The sequence below is a fragment of the Cyclopterus lumpus genome, chromosome 21 (genome assembly GCF_009769545.1).
Source record: "Cyclopterus lumpus isolate fCycLum1 chromosome 21, fCycLum1.pri, whole genome shotgun sequence".
NCBI classification, from domain to species: Eukaryota; Metazoa; Chordata; class Actinopteri; order Perciformes; family Cyclopteridae; genus Cyclopterus; species Cyclopterus lumpus.
The window spans coordinates 18776665-18796955 of NC_046986.1; the positions used below are offsets into that span (position 1 = coordinate 18776665).

A 20291-nucleotide genomic window follows, 5' to 3' on the forward strand; every position below is an offset into this window, starting at 1 on the left:
CTCCTAATGAGGAGGGTTTTATGGCTTTTGGTGAGATGTGTCAACTCCACCCAACATGTCTGGGAGCACGATGACCTCACCGCCCGAATCCACAAAATGATAAGTGAACCAGTGAGCAACACCAGTCTGAACTGGTCATGCTGTTCAGACTAAGCGCCCCAATGTGTCTGTTTTAGATCCAGATCAGCTCAACTGGAAAGAGACCAACCATCACTACAAAAGGGGTATAATTATAACACACACACACACACACACACACACACACACACACACACACACACACACACACACACACACACACACATACATACATATATATATTATATTGCGGTTGTGATATACCCGTTGCTTCACTCATCAATTAACTGAAACTGTATCTCTAATTATTCTGATAATTGATTCAATGTCAGAGTCATTCATGAAGCACACACATCTTGTCTCTGCTTATATATCGTTATAAGCTGAAAATCCTTTGGGGTTTAGGGTAAAGACATGTATGAGCCCTTATATGTGTGTTCTTGTTTGGTTCATTTGATTAATTTGTTCATTCCTTTAATTTCAGTGTTTTTGTGCCTTGAAAACGTCAAATAAAAATGTGAAATACATTTAAAAGACGTTAACTTGAGATAATAACCAACATTAAGCTTATAAGATAGGCTTCCGGTGCCCAAAGCATCCAAAAATGACATTTAAAAAACCTCAACAGCAAAGTCCTCCTTCACATACAACATCCCATAGTTACCTCGGTGTGGATCGTTCTCATTAAAACAATTTTCTGCTCAGGAAAACAGCCCCAATTAAAAGTCTTCTCTGAGAGGTGTGTGGATTGTCCTGAGCGACGGAGACGTTCATGCTCGGCTTGACGGCCTCAGAACTTTATTATTCTCTGCTGCCCTCCGTTTTTACTTCTTTATTTTTGGTTTCAGAATTTGTCTGAATTGATACGTTCTCTCGTACTTCTTCTTTTAAAAAGTTAGTTTCAATTCCTCTCAACCTTTAAATGAAAGATCCTGGAAACTGCTCGGTATGCATGTGTCCATGACGCGGTATAAATAGACATGCCTGGCCTCAGATGGATACCACTGTGACCTCTGACCTGCTCACTCTGCTGGCAGCTATCCAGCACGAAGCTCCTGCAGTAAACACACAATTTGCGCAGATTTCTCTTTTATTTGGCACGTCAACATACAACAGGGTTTGTTGTTGTTGTTGTTGAAGAAAAGAAGCAGGTGGGAACTTAACATGTTGATTCCTCTCGTGCTCCATCGGGATGGATGTTTACTCTCTTTCTGCTCTTTCAGACCATTGAGTATCAGGCAACGAGAATAAAAAAGAAACTTTCCATCGCGTTGCTTCTTTCAGACGTTACTGAATAAAGAGGACCTACTCTTTGCTGATCGTGTTTGAACTTTCACAATGAAAAACTCTCAGGAATTTCATCCACTTTGCCACAATGTCCCGCATGGCTTCTGTTCACATGACCCTTAGGAAGCAGAGGCATTCTGGGTAAAAAATAAAATTGACTCGAGATGCAGAAGCTAGCCTCCTTACGTCGTGTCTGAGCAGAGCTGTGTGTGAACTTTCCACATACTGTACATGATGATGTCACCTGGCTGCATACCATGTGAAGAGGGTTTTTTTTAGGTTTTTTTATATAAAGAATTTAGTGGAGGTTTTGGTGGTTTTATATAGAAATAATAAATCATGCAACATAAGCGTTTGGCGGAAATGGCGAATTCTTGTACGGGATGTCATGAGTGGTGGATTAAAGATGACAGCGAACGGCAGAGCTCAAGTCTAGCTCGTTACTCTTATGAGACGTTATCTGTCAAATCTACAAAACCTCTAAGACCTAAAAGGTTGTATTGTTTTCTGGAGAACAAATGCCCCTTTTTTGAGTTTATGCCCTCTAAAAGCTGCTCACACTTACAATCTCAGGACGAAAAGCTTTACTTTAGGCTTAAAGGATCAAACTGGAGTGGTTCTGTGTTTTTCTGATGGTCAATCCCATAATAAGACCAAAACCAGCAGTTCATTTATCTGTCTGTAAGTATTAGTCTGTGGCACTCAAGTCTTTTTGTTCCAACTAAAGATGTGAATATTTAATAACACAAATACATGACTGAAAATAAAGTCTCAGTCATTCCCTTAAACAGTAGTTTGTAAACAAGCAGGAGTAAAAAATGCATTCGTTGTGGACTATTTTCAGCGGCGGATTAATACAAATTATATATAAAAAAGTATATATATATATATATATATATATATTTTGAAGCACCACGAGCATGAAGTACGTCTTAAAGGCGTTACACAGCATTAACTAGCTACCCAAACAACCAGTGGAGCGAAACTTCGTCAGACTACTTTGGATGCGGCGTGCGGGAGAACTGTTGATAAACCAACACAGGAACAATGAACACATGAACAATGAACACATGAACAATGAACACAAGAACAATGAACACATGAACAATGAACACAAGCCTCGGCCAAGTGGAGAGCAGTGGACTGCAAGCCGATTCCTGTAGAGGAAGATGTCGGTCTGAGGAGCGGCCTAAGAATCACAACGAAAGACGGCGTACGAGCCTCAAGACGCACCGTCGATTTGTATGAAACGGAGCGGACTACAAAGATGGCGGCGTTACAACGTACACCAACTGTTGCTCTCACTGGAGACGACTGGACATCGCTGGGTACCACAGTTATCTCAGAGTTACAGTTCATTATATAGATGAACTGGGAGCTGCATTCACGTGCTCTGACTGTCATGACAACAGAAGACAGACATGTTTCAGAAACGTGGGCGGAACATTGTATTCATGTTGCACAGCAGTGGACCGTTTACCGTCAGCACACTTAGTAGTGAAAGAAATATGATTGCAGTGCGTTTGACAAAGTCCTGGCCAAATGCAGAAAGGTTATGGGCCACTTAAACTCACTGTGGGTACCTGCTCAATCTGTATTTATCTTTCTTTGACTGAGATTCTCTAAAGGAAATCCACAGGCTGTACAGGCTAAAAGGTCCCCTGCACAGTAAATTACAGCTGTGTACTTTCTTTTGTGCTAGACCACTTAACGTCACTCTACAGGGACCATAACGACTGAACATACACTGTAATACGCTGTTCCCTGATAAGACAAATGTGTCTTCTGGTACCAAAAAAACTGATTTATATTCAGTATGTTAACTTGCTGTTGCTCCGAGAGTGCCTGTTATATTGTTCTGATAACATTACTTTAAAATAAAAACACTAGTTTTTAATTCATTATTGAATTTTGCGCATAATGCGATTAATCGCTGTTAATCACAGAAAAATCATGCGATTAAATTTGTTCATCTTTGCCCAGCACTAATATATATATATATATATATATATATATATATATATATATATATATATATATATATATATATATATATATACACACTTTTAAAAAATAAAAAGACAGAAATTTGTTAAGAATTCCAATTTCTTAAAGCCAAAGGTGACGTCTTTAAATTGCTTGCCGATTAGCAGTCCAAAAACAAAGGTTAAAGGTTATCCAGTATAACTTATGTATATTCACCATATAGACTGTATGAAATATGGACATAGTCTCAAAGTGTCGACGTCTTGGCAGTGACGAGCTACATAATAAAAGATCTTTCATATTTCTGCTGTAAAGGTGGGCATTTTAACATGGCGATCGACTCTTTTGGGGTCAGCCTCAAGTGGCCATTTGAGGAACTGCGGTTTTCGTCACTTTGCCGCTTGACATTCACACAAAAGGTTAAAAAACTGAAAAACTGTGGTTCGGAGAAGCTCCAATGCCTGAGCTAGCATCGTCATTCTCCAGTTCTGCTTTTAACTGAGCCGACTCATAATTGGCACACAACAACAAAAAAAATCATCTTCACCTCCAGAGTCTTCAAAACCCTCAAAAGGACCTGACGCCCAGGTGCTGCACCGTCACGTTACTCTGACACTGAGCTAATACAAACAAACCTTTCCGTCGTCGTGTCTGTGTTCATTTATATTAACAGAGAGACAACAGCGACACCAAATGGGGAAACACAACATTATCAGCTATCGCTTCAGCATGTAGAGAATAACTAAATAACTCTTGCACAACCTACAAATGTTTGAGTGGAACATCTTCTTTTAGAAATGTTTGACATGTGGACACTTTGTTAAAGACACATAGTTTGAGTGCTTAATTGAATGAACTGGACGTATTAGACACGCTGTATTATAGTCCCGCGGTATGCGTTTAAGGGTTGATGTGCTTTTAACGAGGAAGTAATGTACTGTGAATCGCAGCTGAGTGACTGGAGCTCCACTGCTAACAGCTAATTCACTTTGAAGGATCATTGTTAAAGATTACCTGGAACATGGACTGACACCTCTACTCCAGATGTGTCTCTGTACACTAGTGGACTTTAAAAGTATGTGATCGTCTGCCACAAAAGCTTGATTGGGTTCGGTCAGACTGATGAGAGGACTGAACTCCATACTCCTGAACGGTCTTTCATGCTTCTAGGTTGGAGAACGCCGTGTATAAGTAAACTGGAAGCTTAGCATCAAATTATGTGCAGATTCAAATTGTAAAAGGTTCCTGTTTCAGTGTCAAGTGCGTAATAATGCCACCTAATACAAGCTGAAATTAACAGGCAGCGCGTTGCCATCTTAGTCTTTGTCAACCAGTCGTGAGAAGAGATGGTGGAGCTACAATCGAACGCTGAGTAAGGCGACCAAAAATGGTACTTTCATGAACTGAAAAATCGCTGCGAAAGACGGAAAACAGGGAAACTCCCAGACTGGACAACACCGTGGCAGCGACCTGTCAATCACCGTGTAGCCCCGCCCTGAAGCATACCCTGTTTTACGGTCTATTTGACTTTAAATGAATAAATCAAGAGAGAAGTAGAGTCATTTTCTATAGACTTACTTCTATACAACCAGAGGAGTCACCCCCTGGTGGTCAGGAGAGAGAATGCAGCTTTAAGGCGCTTCAGCATTGGCTTCCCTTTTCGGAGGTTGCCGCCTGCGACTGACAAATGGCAGATTAAATCTATTGAATCTAACCTTTGAGTCGACTGCAGAGACCCCAAAGAAAAAGGGGCTCCCATACAATTTAGAGCCCAATTGCATCGTTGTGGTTGAATACCAATCGGGGGTCACTTGTGCTTTTCTGAACAGGAAAACAAATATTCCAAAATCAAAAAGGGATGTTTGGGTGAAATTTGTATTTATTTTTCATCCGTCACTTACATATGTGTCGCATAACTGTAATTTCCACATCTGTCAAAGGTGAAGAATTATGAGATTATGAATATGTGCTTTTGTTGTTTTTTTCAGGTCACTGAGAATTGGAAAGTAAATCTTGTGCACAAGATTGAAAAAAAGCAATGATTTTGGTTACAGCTCGACACTAGAATAACCGAGAGGGATGAGGAGTTCATAAACTGTATAATGGATTGCAGAGGGAGAAAAACAAGAGGGGTCAACTGTGGGAGGGGGGGAAGAGAAAATGTTATTATTTCTGGTCAAATTCAGCTCTTCAACAGCAGCAGAATGCTCTTTTATATTGGAACACAGCAATATACAGTAGTGTCAATATATTGCTGTGGGAGGACGCACAAGTGCTCCATCACTTCTTTTGTTTTACTATTTCCAGTCTCTTTTCTTTTCTCTCGCCTTTTCTACGTGCGCTACCTACTCGTGGTGATTCACATCGATTTGTGCCTTCAAAAGCACCCGACTGTCCTCCTCCTCTCGTGTCTCTCGGACACTCTGAATCCTCCACCTCTCCATGTCATCATCGTTTACTCTTTTCTCTCGTTCTGCAGCAATCCGTTCTGCACGGATGATTAAATAGGATGAAATAGGAGGGAGAGAGAGAAAGGGAAGCCCGCCTGCCTTTCATCCGAGAAACAGAAAAAAGAAATTAGCAAAATAAGAGCGGAGTGTTGGTGGATCAGACAAAGGAGCCGTCTGACTGGGTTAAGTGCTTCTTAAAACACCCACACCTATTATTTTCTATACAAGGCAAGACGTCCCGTGATGACGTGTGTGCTACAGGATAGGCCAATGACCTTTGACATCAGTATAATTAATGACTGATTACGGCCATCGACACGTTAGTTTTTTTTGGCAACGCCGTATACGTCTCTGGTAGCAACCTGTCAATCGCAGAGTAGCCCCGCCCTAAAGCATCCTCCGCGTTGTGGTTTATTTGACTTGAAATGCACCATAAATAACTAAAAGACTTGAAACTTTTATTTACAATGTTTACTGAGGGAATAAATCAAGAGAGAAGTAGAGTTATTTTTTCCTAGACTTCTATACAACCAGAGGAGTCGCCCCCTGGTGGCCATTAGAGACCATCAGGTCCAAACAACGACAAGTATTTTCACGAATCGGAAAACCTGCTTTCAAAGTTAAGTTAAGTAGACGTATGGGTGACAAGTGACACAATATGCTGCCGCATGAGTATGAAGGCATTAAGCCCTTAAGCATGAAGGTGGAACAGTCACACAGGAGCCGGCTAATTACCACTAATTGATGACATTATGCGCAGCAAATGCAAACATTTCAGATGGGATTTCTTCCAAAAGTCTGAGGCCACAACCAGGAAGAACATTTAAAATGTAAAGAGTAAAAAGCAGCAAAGAAAAAAAAGAAATCATACTTGAAGTGTTAATACAGGTTTATTTTCCATGCCCATACTGTTTATGTATAAAGTACGCAATGTGTTGTGCGTGTGTCCGTTCCAGTATTTTAGCAGTTCATTCAACCCACTGATACCTGAAAGTGTCAAACAGAAGTTCAACAGGTGAACGCACCCGTTGTTTGTTAAACAGGAAGCATTTGGACAATAAGGATGTTGACTGAAATAATTGTATTTCAGCTGTGTAATACATAATAATGTATGTATCATCTATGCCAGGAGGGGATCATGCGCTCAGTCTTGTGTGTGCGTCTGTCTGTTATGATCCGCTAAAGATATAAGATACAAGATTAATAAATCCCCATTTTTGTTATGTTTGGCACCATCTTGACTGTAAGGCAGTTGAAAGGAAAATTCTTCTTTGTCTCGGTGGGGAGATCTGCACTCTACTTAGCGCACTTGTCTAGTTGTTTTCTTGTATTTGTATTAATTGCATTAGTTGCATTAGTACAAGTGTCTCCCTGCTTCCTCTTACAGCAGATGGAATTCAGCAAACAAATAAATGTTATAGACAAAAACAAAAAATTATCGGTTAGTGTTGTGTTTACGGTTGTTTCTGCTGCCCTCAAGTGGCCAAAAAGAAAATTGGATAAATACAAGTTTTGGAACCAGAGTGAACCTGAATAAAGGATGTTTTCCCATGGGTTGAGAAACACACAAAACACGCACACACACTTAATCACATGGGATTAATTTGAGAAGTAATTCAGAAATATGTACACACCCACACACACTTTTTGGGGCGTGGAGGGCAGGAAACTGGGTTGGGATTAGAGGGGCAGTTTGTCATGGGTCCTGTGTGTGGTTGCCATGGCAACAGGTGTGTGCGGTGCCAGGGATCTCCGCTGGTCCCAGTGGTCACAGCAGCCGACTCTGGCAGCCACACAGCATTCCTCCTCTCTAAAAACAGTTGAAACATGCCCCCCCCCCCCCCCCCCCCCCCCCCCCCACACACACACACACACACACACACACCCATAACTAAGCTCAACTGTCTGGTAAATCAGGACACACCTATTGGCATTGAAACCAGCAAGTCAGCTGGACTGAAATAATGAAACACAGCTGCTGCAGGAAGACGTTCTGAGAATGGAGAGACTAAGATTTGCTTTCAAACTGGTTGTTTAGCATGAAAAGTTCTTTGAACACGTTTTCCTTCAATTCTTTTTATAAAAAACACGTCCACCTTAAACTGAGCTACGGAGAAACGAACAAAAACAAACCCCAGACTGAAATACTTCACATCGTGATAACGATAACATCATAAGGGACATTCCTGCAGCGTCGACAAAATAAAACAAGGGAGATAAAATTCCTCGACGAGATACAGCACATCTTTTTATCTGGTGGTATCACGGAAGACACTCTTTGGGTTGTTTTTTGTGTTCACTTCTCCGAGAGATCCCCTCGGCACTTTTATTCCAAAGGCAAAGTTAAAACGCCATTTTTTTAAATGTCAAAATTAATTCTGGAGCCGCGGCGATTGTTTCCAGGCTCCCAAACAAACATTGTGGTATTGGTCGGACAAAACAAGACATTTAGTGGAGTCACCTCAGCGTGACTTTTCATGTCAAGCTCAACTTTTGTAAACTTTGACACCCAAGACGCGCACCGTCGACCACGAGCGAGCCGCCGGCGTATTGACGACGCCAACCTTTTTGAAGAGGGTCCGCAATGGAGGAAGCCAGCATGGCGACATATCGGTGTTGCAACATCCCGTTTTATTTAATAACATAATATGAAGAAGAATAAGATAAACTCATGCAGAAGAGCCGCGGTTTGGTGAAAGAATCAATGGTCTGAAAATACATCTTATTTTCCCATTTAGCGACAAAATAGAACTCATCGGAAAGGATTATTTATCTTAATTTTGATCGTCGAGCAATCGCTACATTACATTTTTCTATCCAAAGACGCAGAAAATCTGCCGTTCTTGGTAATTTAAGGATTCAGGGCGATACCAAAATTCTGATGATGTGACGTTACTTGTTTTTCTACCGTGCCACAGGGACCGCAGGTACCCAGGATCTGTGTGTGTGTGTGTGTGTTGCCCTCTAGGCTGAAGCCCAAAAAAGCTAAACAATCCGACATGCAGTCTCTCGAGTTTCCCCCATCTATCCACCCTGAGGTTAACACCACGCACGGCTGAGCGCACACACACACACTTTTTAAAACTAGTTTGTGTTTTGCACTTATTCAAATGTGAAATCCTCTTCTGTGCTCGGGTGTTTCAATTCCCCTGGAAACCTTGCCGCCTGCAGAGTGAAGGTCACTGTTTAAACCCCACATCAGTCGCATTAACTCTAATGACAGATATGAACACTCGCTCACGTATATTAAGTCCGTCTCTCTCGCTCTGTTATTCTACCTCACGCTAATTTTCGACACATACACACTCTCAAAAAGAAAAACAGAGGCCGAACACGCTTGTCATCTAGTAAAACTGTTAAAATAACGCATGTCTTCTTTATGCAACACCGTCCTGTACTGTGTAAAGATAACGCAATATTTCTTTGTTTTCATGATGCTTTTAGCTGTTTCCCTTTGAATAAAGTCCGTCAAATCATTTCCAATGATAAACTTTGCATAGAAGCGATGACATCATCAGGACATCAGAAACAGGTTCATTTGCTTCGTTGTTTTTGGTGCATTATATAAACAAAAGTTTTGCAAAAGTCAAGAATCATACTGTATACATAACAATGGATATTGGAAATAGTCAATATTTAAAAAAAGTATAATAAATAACGTGAACTACAAACGGCAACAAAGAAAACGGAGTTGCAGCTGTAAAAACTCGCCGGTTTAAATGCTAAATGGTGTGTTTTTTAATCCGCTGCTGATGAAACGTCATCTGTCCTCAGCTTGTATTGTTAGTGTGAGACTTCCTTCTGACTGGAGCTGTGAATCAAACACAATCCAAAAGACCAGCGACTCAGTGGCTTTGAGGCTCAAAGGAACATTTCTGATTGCATCTCCAAGATCACTGACTTTCCTTCCAATAGCGAAAGAAAGAAGGGCAAAACGTTTGACTTTTTGTCACTTCAGTTGGACTTAAAAACAGAGAAAAAAGCAAGAATTGGTTTAAAAAAAAGAAAAAAAAAAGAAGGAGAGAACTGTTTTCTTTAAATATCACAAATCCAATTTCTGTGCGCAGGTCGGTTTGAGAAATCTGCCCCAAAGTTCAACACAGTTCTTTTTCCACACTCATCTGACGTCCAGACAGAATCAATAAATAGAATAACGCGATACTGATAAGCCTCCTCGCAGCGAGTGAATACCAGGTGATACGCGTAATCAGTTAATCACACTTTGCAAAGGCTTCACACGCGGGGCTCAGCGGAGGCACCGGCAGGTTACGCAATGGCCTTTAAATTAACCTGAACTCCAGGTGCATTTGAAGACTTTTGTTGCAGGAGGATTTCCTCTCGCTTGACGTAGGAAAAGAAAACTATTTCACGAGGGATTATTGTTATTGTTCTATTGTACCCAAGAGGACAATATGGTAGACGGCAGTGCACGCCACATATCCGACCCACCGCACCTTTCCGTGTTCACGCTGCTGCAGTGTTTTCTTCTGTTCTTATTGATGCTCGCTTGATATTCATTATGACATTACTTACTTTACATCGCACGCTCAGTGACACCGAAGGGGAACAGGAACACCCTACAGTCTATGCAGAGGCAGAATAGAACCCACGCTGCCTTTGTAAAGCTTCCTGTGCTGTCTGAGGAGTGCGGATTTGCTTTCTGTGGCTGCACTTTGTGGGTTTTTTTGTGTGTTTCTTTTTCTCACAATGAATTGTGTCATATTGTGCCAGAACTACGTGTGCTTTTGTCACACGCATTTAACTCCTGACCAGCAGCTGCGATGAGGTGGTGTGTGTTCACGGAGCGATGTGGCACCAGTGGCAGAATGATACCGGGAAACAGAGGGCTCTCAGAGGGCCCCGATTGCTCTGCATACACACACACACACACACACACACACACACGTCGCATTGTCATTCTTCTTGACGGGTTTCCAGGAGTACGCTGCTGCTATAACAAACCATTGTTATAGCAGCAGCAGCAGGACGGACGATTAGAGCAAACGTAGCAAAAAGTGAGAACAATAACGCTGAGAGAAACAAGCGAGAACATCAAAAGCACAACTAAATGAGACGAGAAGAGAAACAAATATGGATTGGAAAAGACAGAATGGAAAAGACAATGCAGAGTTTCAGAGCAAGGGGGTGCAGATGGGAGAGGAGAAGGAAGGCAGAGTGGGATAAGAAGCCCACATGGCTCTGAGAATATGACTTTATTTTTATCCCACACGGCTCCCACTGTGGCCTTGATGTGAAATTCCATGACATTTCCATGACTTTCCTCAACAGCGTGCAGGCACATCTGTGCACTTTTGATTTATTTTTTTTACTTTTATGGCCTGTGAGGCTGATCCTCAGCTCACGATGATTTCAAAAAAGAGATTACCGACCTGTTTTACTATACAGCTGAAAACCAGTTGGTCGGGCTGCCGCCACTTTGCTTATACCTCAACAACTGTTGGATGGATTTCAACGACATGTATGGTCCCCAGAGGATGCACCACTAGCATCTAAACTACATCACTCATTCATTGAAATATCTCAGCGTTACATGGATTGGCACCACATGTTTTACTGTAACCTCGGGTCTGAAAGTCTTGCCCAACGCGGGTTCTGGTTCTGGTTCTGGTTCTCCCGTGCCTCCCTTCAGCTGGCCAAGCAATACGGCTACACAGAACTCATACTTCTGATAGTCTGGTTTAGTTATGCATGTCATATGGATGCATCGGTATGAAATTGAGACCAGTTCCAAAGTTCCTCACAGTAACTTCAATATAAAATGTGAATTGCATGCATGCATGCATACATGCATGCATACATACATACATACAGGTGCAAATTGAAGGAAGGTGTGCAAAATGAATTATGAGATAAGAAGATCTATTGCACTGAAGATGTAGTCCAGTAAGACCTAATGTCCTCTAATGTCAACAAGATTAGATTTGATAATCCAGGATAACATCTCCGAAATCTTTAATATTCGGGAAATTCAGTGATTACTGGAAACCCTCTAGTAATACTAAACAGTGAAGCTGTGAGACATCGACTCTCCAAACACAACAGAGAGAGAGAGAGAGAGAGAGAGAGAGAGAGAGAGAGAGAGAGAGAGAGAGACGGAGACGGTGTCCTTCAGCGCTCTAACAGAGAGCAGTCAGGCTGCCTGTCAGAGAGACCTCTAACCCTGAGCCCTATCCTGGAAAATGTGTGTGTGTGTGTGTGTGTGTGTGTGTGTGTGTGTGTGTGTGTCCCACACTGGCCTCCCGACTGACTGGTGTCTACCGTGTGTTTGCCGGGTGTTAATAAAAACAGCCCGAGCACTAATGTGTTTAAATTGATTGAGATTAACGTCCCTTTAACGCGCTCTTCCAGCCGCTGCGCTATGAATAACAATGCATGAATGAGTGAAACTGAGCCCGGAAGAGGGAGGAGGAATTGTCAAACTGATGTTTCATTTAGTTTGGGATATTTCTGGGTGAAATGGGAGAAATGCACTCAAACAGCACACTTCTCTATTAAAACGATAATCCAGGTTTCACCCGATCTCCCAATTTTATTTGCATTAGCGAGAGAGAAAATGATCATTTGGATATGCGATAAGCTCGTCGTCCTCTTCTGTTTTGCTTCATTCTTCTCCGGCTCAACCTCCTGGAGGAGTACCACCAGACTTTTCTCTAAAGCCAGCCAAGCACATGTAATTACTTTCTTATTAAAACCCGAGAAGGAGGGAGAGTTATTTCTGGCATCGAGGGTCAAGAGGTGATCGTCCGTCGGAGCTTTGTGAACGTGAATCTCTCCCGGATGAATAATCAGTGCAAGCGATGAGCAACAATCTGGTTCTTTGATTTAAAAAGAAAAGAAAATGTCAAAGATTGTAAAATGATGCGTTTCCAAAACGTTTTGTCACTTTGTGACAAAAACTGGGCCTTGGTTGCCATGCCGTCTCTCTCCGTCTGCGTCTTTCCACTTTATCAACTGTACAATAGTGCACAAGGACACTTTTTTAAGCTTCTTGATAATGTATTTTTCAAAGAATCCAATTGGCTTTAAATTGGCTATTTAGCACATTTTCTCAGGACATATTCAAAATCACCAACTGGGGTTGCAACTAATCTACCGATATCCTTATTAACTTATTCAATAAGTCTCTGAAAAGGTCACAGACATTTTGAAAGAATGACAAGACATTCGCAATTTCTTTCCAAGGCCATTGTCATGTCTTCTGTTTGCTTGCTTTGTTTATTTGCCGCTCTAAAACCTTAAAATTGTTCAGTTTGCTGTCATATATGACAAAGAAACACATTTACACACACATCGGACTACTTTGTTGACGATTAATTCAAATCGCTAAATGTTGAGACTGTTCATCCGATGTCACAATGCAAATAAAATTATATTTGCACTGATTCAACACACATCTGGGGCACCGCTATAAATTAATGTTGTGCAACCCTAAAATGTTTTTAATTAAATTCAAGTGGATTTCTGCAAATGTTAGAAAACAACGTGGGTTTAAATATTTCATCATAATCATCACAACGCTTTAATGAAGAGCTGCAACAATCTAATACAGACGGGTCTCACTGCTGCTGGTCATGATGAAGGTGATGAGGATGATGATCTTAACCAGTACCTACATACAGGCTCTTGAGCGGAGGCTGTAACTACTGCACACATGCATTAGCTGCAGAGCTTGCGGACAGAACAAGGACGGACTTAACTGCCTGCATGTGTTTGTGTATTTGATGGGGTGAGCTGAACAAACAGGGGTGTGTGTGTGTGTGTGTGTGTAGACGGTAACATGGCATGGGTGGGAGTCTCAGACACATGCAAGTGTGTGTGTTTTGTCGTAATGCGAGCCGTAAGGAAGCAAACCTCGCCCTTTTCCTTCATTTCAACTGGTGACCTTAGAGAAAGTCCCTTTAAGTATACGCAAGAGAATAAATAAAAAGTAACTCTCTCTCCTCGAGCTCCGAACCATCTCTCCTTTCACTTTTAAATGTTGATGTGAAATTAGAATGACTTTTTACCAAGAAATCAGTATGCACTTGGTCGTTGTTTTCATTTGACTTTTGTACTTGTTTTTGTTGATTTCTATACTTCCTCGTACACAATAACCCATGTGGGATACCCATGAATTAGAGTGCATTACTTTTTCAGCTGTGTGTTCGTGTCCTTTAAGAACGCTCGAAGGTTAAACAGGTGGACGCGGTCCAGTTGGCAGCTTTAGGCTAAAATGTGTCAAAAAAACACATTGTCAGATTGTCACAAAATCAACAAAAATTGACACAAAATCAATTGTCAGATTGACTTTAAACTATTTCATTATCTGTTAATCTGAGGATTCTTTTTTTGCAAAAGTTCAAATAATTGTGACAAATTTAATGAATAAAAAAAAAAAAAAAAAACACAGAACTCAAACCGTTGTCTTTACCCGAGCCTCAAACCCAAATATATTCAGTCACGATCATATAAAGCAGAATATCCTCACGGTTTGGTTTTTTATTCTGCTTCAAAATGACTGAAACGATTACTCATTCCTCAAAACTGTTGCCGATGACTTTACTAATCTTACTTCAACTAAAACTCTGACCGAGGAGCTGACTGTCAGTGCCTGCCAGTCATGAATAATCTGACATATTTCTTGGGATCCTGAGAGGTATTGATACCCGGCGCCGGCTGTCACGGCGGACAGCGCCTGTCACTGACATCACGCCACTCATCCGTCCATCCTTTCATCCACTTCCTTCCCAGCAGCAGTCAAAGGGACTCTCTGTTCAGCTCGGTCTTCCAGATGGGGCTCGCCGGGCGGTCCGTGCAGTACGGACGAGGGGCTGGCGAAAGAAAATCGCCGCCTCCCCCGCCGACATGAAATATGGAGCGCGATATTAGCATCACGTGTGAGACGATGATGAAAGAGTCAATCTATTTCCTTCCATCGATTTCTGACCGCGGGGACACGTCACCTGAGATGGAGCTTATGTGTTCAGACATCTTACAAAAAAAAGGTAGCGCTCCCATATAAGCGTGATCCTCACTTCCTGTGGCGTTCAGGTGAGGGTGGAAAGGCTACGACGTCATGCGTGTAGTCGGCGGGGTCAGTGGGTGAGGGCTCTTTCCAGTAGCGGTGGAAAGTAACCAAGTAAATTTACCCGAGTACTCGAATATTTCCTCCTACGTCTACTTTACTACGTCTCAGAGAGAAATATGTGCATGTGTTACTCCACTACAGTTACTTGAAGATATGACCTAAAACGACGTTTGATATATTGTGTATAAATATAACAATAATGGTCTGAGACGTGCAGAATCACTTCTCAAAACTTGTAACTATTTAATATCTTTCAGCACAGGGTCTTATTTGTTGTACTATACCTGCTGTCATTTGCTTAAAGTGCTGAAATGTTTTAATCTTGATTAAAGTAAAGCGCTTCGTAACTTTTCCGATGTCCCATATAAACGCCTCAGCTGATGTCTTTTAAATGACTGTTTGGAGGCCCAGAGTGGTTAAATTAACCATTACTTCCCAAATAACAGCAAAAATAAATAAATATAAATGTTTGGTTTTTCTTCTCTCCGCTCCCATTAATCATGTCATGACCCCTCGGATTTATCTGGTGACCCTTTGGAGGGGCCCCGACTCTCGAGTTGGGAACCACTGAACTAACATACCTAAACAGTGTAATTAAATCCGGCTCCATGCTGCTGACACACTGATGCATTAACAATCTAATAAAGTCATATGTTACCTCATATATCAGTCACAGAGGACATTTTACTTCCAGAACAAGTACCGTGAATACATTTAGCTGATTATACATGTGCACTTTTACTTAAAAGATGTTAAATGCATGACTTTTACTCCTAGGGAAGTATTATTATATTGCCGTACTGGTGCTTTTACTCAAGTAAAGAATCGGAGTGATTCTTCCACCAGTGGTTTCCAGACTAGAGTTATATCTTGAATAGCACAACCTGATGAAGTTCATCCACAGTGTGTCTCACACATTCCAATAGAACCATTGTTTCTGTACCGTCTCGGTATATAATCCTTAAAGCTCATTCTAATAAGGAGGGGGGGGGGGGGGGGGGGACATAATCCTTAAGGAGCTTTTAAGAGCATGTTTTATGAATCCCCATTCAGCAGCAGAAGCATGTTAGTGTCACACGGAAGAAAAAGAAAAGAAATTTTAAAAAAAAACCAGAAGTCCAAGAGTTGTGTTTCACCTTGTTCGGCTGAGCCATCATGTAAGAATGTGGTTTGGCTGGTTGGAAACGCGTCAAGATGATTGGCGGACGTGCACGCGCCACAAGATAAACTGCTGTCATTTGAGAGATGTAGCACTTGTTGAATCCTTTTACAACGTTGCCAGTGATATTGTGTGTGTGGGGGGGGGGGGGGGGGGGGGCACGCCATTAGGTTGTCTTACCTTAATGATGCTGCTCCGGCGAGGTGCTGCCCTCACGGAATCCAGCAGGATGGCGTCGGTGTCCTGGCCGCCACCGGGGAGGATGACACCGCTGCGCCGGCCGCGGGACGCTCTCGGCGGGATGAAGTCCGGCGCTGCGTCGCCGCACAGCCCGTCTCCGTTTCCATCGCGCTCAGACATGTCGGCGAGAGGCGGAGGACTCGAGGAACAAAACACCGGGAGAGGAAAATCAATCAAGTCGTCGGATCTGACCCGAATAAAGTTTGACTCGGCTGCGCGTGGATGCCATTTAGAGCAGAAATTGGGTTTTTTTCCCCCTTCTTTTTCCTAAAGCATCCGGCGCTCGGCAGCAGCTCTGACAGACAGGAGGAAACTAATCGCCCCAATTTCATTAATTATGAACAGATTCTCATAGTCAGTGAGCAGCGAGCCGGGCTGACTTCAGGCTGTTGGTGTGAGCTGATCTCCACAGTCCATTATGCTCCGCTCCGCTCAATGACTCGAAATCAGAGCATCACGCGCAGGTTTTTACAGGAGACTTGAATGAAAAACTGGACTCGTGCGCTCCCCGGATGCGCGCAACAAGTCTTCACCGTGCCCCAGTCTCGCGTGCTTGTCTTCGAGGCGGTGAAAGAAAGCCACAGTTTGTGGATCTCTCCCTCCCACCCCCCCCCCCCCCCAAAAAAAAGAAAGAATCACGTAACGCCGCTGATGGGGAGAACAGAAGTGTTCCCAAACAATCCAGCGTTGTCTACAAGGCGATACCCGAAACCCTACTCCTCTTCTCCCCCAAAGCACATCGATGCCAAAGTGCCAACAAAAAAAAAAAAGGAGAGCGAACTTGCGCTGCGGTTCCGCGTGACGCGGGGAGGAGATGCGGCCGTCTGTGAGCGCGGCGCGTTGCTCTGACTGAGCACGGCTCCCGTGGTCGTCTCGGTTTGTACTCAACGGCAACAACGGGCGACTTTTGACGAGAATAGGGAACAAAATTGACAGTCGCACCGCCTCTAAAAAGCCGCCACCCCTCCCTTCACCCTTCGGACCCAGCTCCTCCCACATGCCGCCCGAAATCTTGACAGACGCGCGGGGGCGGCCAATGCGCTCCTCCGCTGGGACGTTTGGAAGCAGGCGGAGGCGCTGATTGGTGGAGGGCCCGGTCCAAGAGTCTGAGAGAGGCTGCTTATCATTTTTAAAGACAATGGAGCAGACACTGGGAGCACCCGGAGCACTGGAGAGCGCTGCAGGTACAGAAGAAACCCCAAGGGAACATCAATGAGCACCACATGGATTTGTTTGTTGCTGTTTTCATTATTATTGTCTTGAAAAGTATAATAAACTACGAACTTTATCATCCACCTCAGTGAAAGTTTGACTTTGGCTGTGCACAACACAGGTGCACAAAGGGCACGTAACACAAAACACTATTAAAAATACAGGGCAAATATAATAATGCAAATAGGAGAGTAGCAGACAGATAATCAACCGGATACTATTTTGTTCAGTTAAGTTTGTCTTGAAGCCGAAATGCCAAACATGTTGGTGGTTAAAGCTTCTCGAATGTTAAGATGTGTCGCTTTTCATTGTCTTGCATCATAACAAACTTAAAATCGTGCACCTCGGGCTTGAAAATGTCCCCTCTGAAAATGTTTTATCGATTAGAATCTGTCGTTGAATCGATAATGCCGACATAATATGAAGCAAAAACGGCCAAAGTCACATCTTTGAAAAATAGGCCAAGAAAAAACACATTGTCTCACTACTTCTGGTACATTTTCTATACGTTATATAAGCAGCATATCGAGCGTCACAACCGTTCCTCAACAGTCCCGTTCACTGATGTTGGTTGTTGGTCATTTAGAGGCATCAGTTTCACAACCAGCTAAAAGTTCCTCACAGTAACTTTAACCGTCCTCTCCGGTTGGAAGTGTCCACCCTATTGCACCTGTAACCACACCCAGCAGTGATGTCACCAGGCCCTCGAGCCACACCTGTACATCCCTCCATCAAGGTGAGAAGGTAAATCACTGGAGGTCGACAAAGGACCAGATTTTCAGATCTCCTTCTCCACGCAAAGCGTCAAAACACGACGCCAACATTCTTTGTTGTGAGGCTGGCTGGTGAAATTAGACGTCTGAGGTGCCCGCCTGACCTCTGACCTCTTCTTATTGTCCAGTTGGTGTTGGTTGAGAGTGACAGGCAGACCGGTAGAGATTGGTAGGCGATGAGGAGCTATAATAAAAGTGGGATAATCTGTTCACCGCCGTGGCTGTTTTTTTTTTATCTCCCAGTGAGGTCAGAGGTCAGGGTCAGAGAGGCAGCAGATCCGCCTGAGGCTGGCATGGAGTTAGTGTCTTGCTCAGGGACACATCAGCCGGACACAGACACTTGAACTCTGGTTGTCTTGGGAACGCAGAGGCTCGACAGTACAAATCTCATTCAGGTGGTGTAGTCGTACTTCTACAGTCGCTGCGGAGGAAAGATTGTGGAGAAGGTCAGCTATTTACTCAAATGTATAAATATACCCACATTCATGTCTTTAGAAGGATTATGAATTTGGCTAAGTGGAAGAAGTATCCAAATCCTTTCCTGAAGTAAAAGTATTAATACCACACTCTCCTTCTAATGGGAAATCAGATGATCACAACATTTTTGTGTGTCATTATTTGCATTGTAGACTTTTTACGTGTCATTTTATGCCACTTTGTTTCCGTAAAATGGTTATGTTTAATATTTAGGTATAAACCACTTAGTTAGGTTTAGGAAAAACATTGAGGTTGGGCTTAAAATAAGTAAGTGGATTAAGTAAAAGATTACGGAAACGTAACGTAAGAGGAAAACACTTCTCACAACCGTCACTGACCGTATTGAAGTGAAAGTATACGCAATCATCCAAAGTGCACGATTTGCAGTAGACTTTACAAAAAAATACAAAAACAAAATTTGTGCACAAAAAAAACATCATGCAAAACGTGTTGAAGTTTAAAATCAGAGTCCCACAGAAAAAAAAAAGAAGTTTCCTCTTATTTGAAATAATGGACTTTTATCCCGCAGGGCCGAGATGAAGGGCGCCCGCGTGTCCTAAGAAACACACGTCCTAAATCCCGAATGAACTCTGAGCCTTTTTTCATTTGCTGAAACACTTTGAAGGCAGTTGAGACTTAAACTCTCTGAATCCCCTGAATTATTTTTTTGAAGGTGTTCCCGACCGAGCAGATACGAGGGCGGTGTGAGTGAGTGTGTGAGTGTGTGGGAGTGTGTGTGTGTGTGTGTGTGTGTGTGTGTGTGTGTGTGTGTGTGTGTGTGTGTGTGTGTGTGTGGACCTTGAACCACACAGCTGTGGAATGTGGTCAGCTGGTGAGGGCTATTAGTGCATGAGCCTCGCCAGTCGCATCTCTCTGCTAGTGTTCGAGGAGCCAGAGTTCATTTCGCGGAAAGGGAGAATTTGCCGTGTTTGTTTTGTCTCATAACGACTGAGAAGCCAAGAATAGAAATTATGTAAACAGTAATTACACAGTAAATACATTTATAGGTATATTTATTGTCCTCACACCACAATACCGTAACATGCTCACAACGACATACTACATATGACATACTTTATGTTGTTTGATTTGTTGTTAATTGTCATCAGCAGTGGTGCAAAGTAACTAAGTACTATTTAGGTACGATTGTCAAGTATTTGTTCTTCACTTCAGGTTTCTTTAGAGACTATATCAGAGCATTTAATCAAAAGAAAATACACTCTGAAGAAGTATCAACGTATTGCAAGTACAATTTACTCAAGTACTGTACTTGGATGTATTTCTTTCCACAAAAACACTGATCTGATTTAGATCCAGTGGGGGAAAGTACATCTACTCAAGTTCTTGAGTACAAATGCGAAGGTACTTGTACTTTACTTGAGAATTTATTTTTATATTTCCTTTCACCACACTATAGTTTTAGCTACTGGTTACTTTGCAGGTTCAGATACATACTACAAAATCAATGAATTATGATGTTTTATTATAGATTTAAAGTGGTGCTTTTGTGTGAATCTTTGTGGAGAAACAGAGAATGGGTT

At 42.4% G+C, this 20291-nt stretch overlaps 1 protein-coding gene across 1 annotated transcript in view; it reads right to left on the reverse strand.

Annotated features, from left to right (window-relative positions):
* Positions 1-17445, reverse strand: part of plcl1 (phospholipase C like 1) — a 60253-nt gene extending 42808 nt beyond the window's left edge. Inside the window, exon 1 of the mRNA XM_034562081.1 lies at positions 16229-17445. Coding sequence (XP_034417972.1) covers positions 16229-16408 — 180 coding nt within the window. The 5' untranslated portion in view covers positions 16409-17445. The remainder of the gene's footprint in view (positions 1-16228) is intronic.
* Between the last annotated feature and the right edge of the window lie 2846 nt (positions 17446-20291).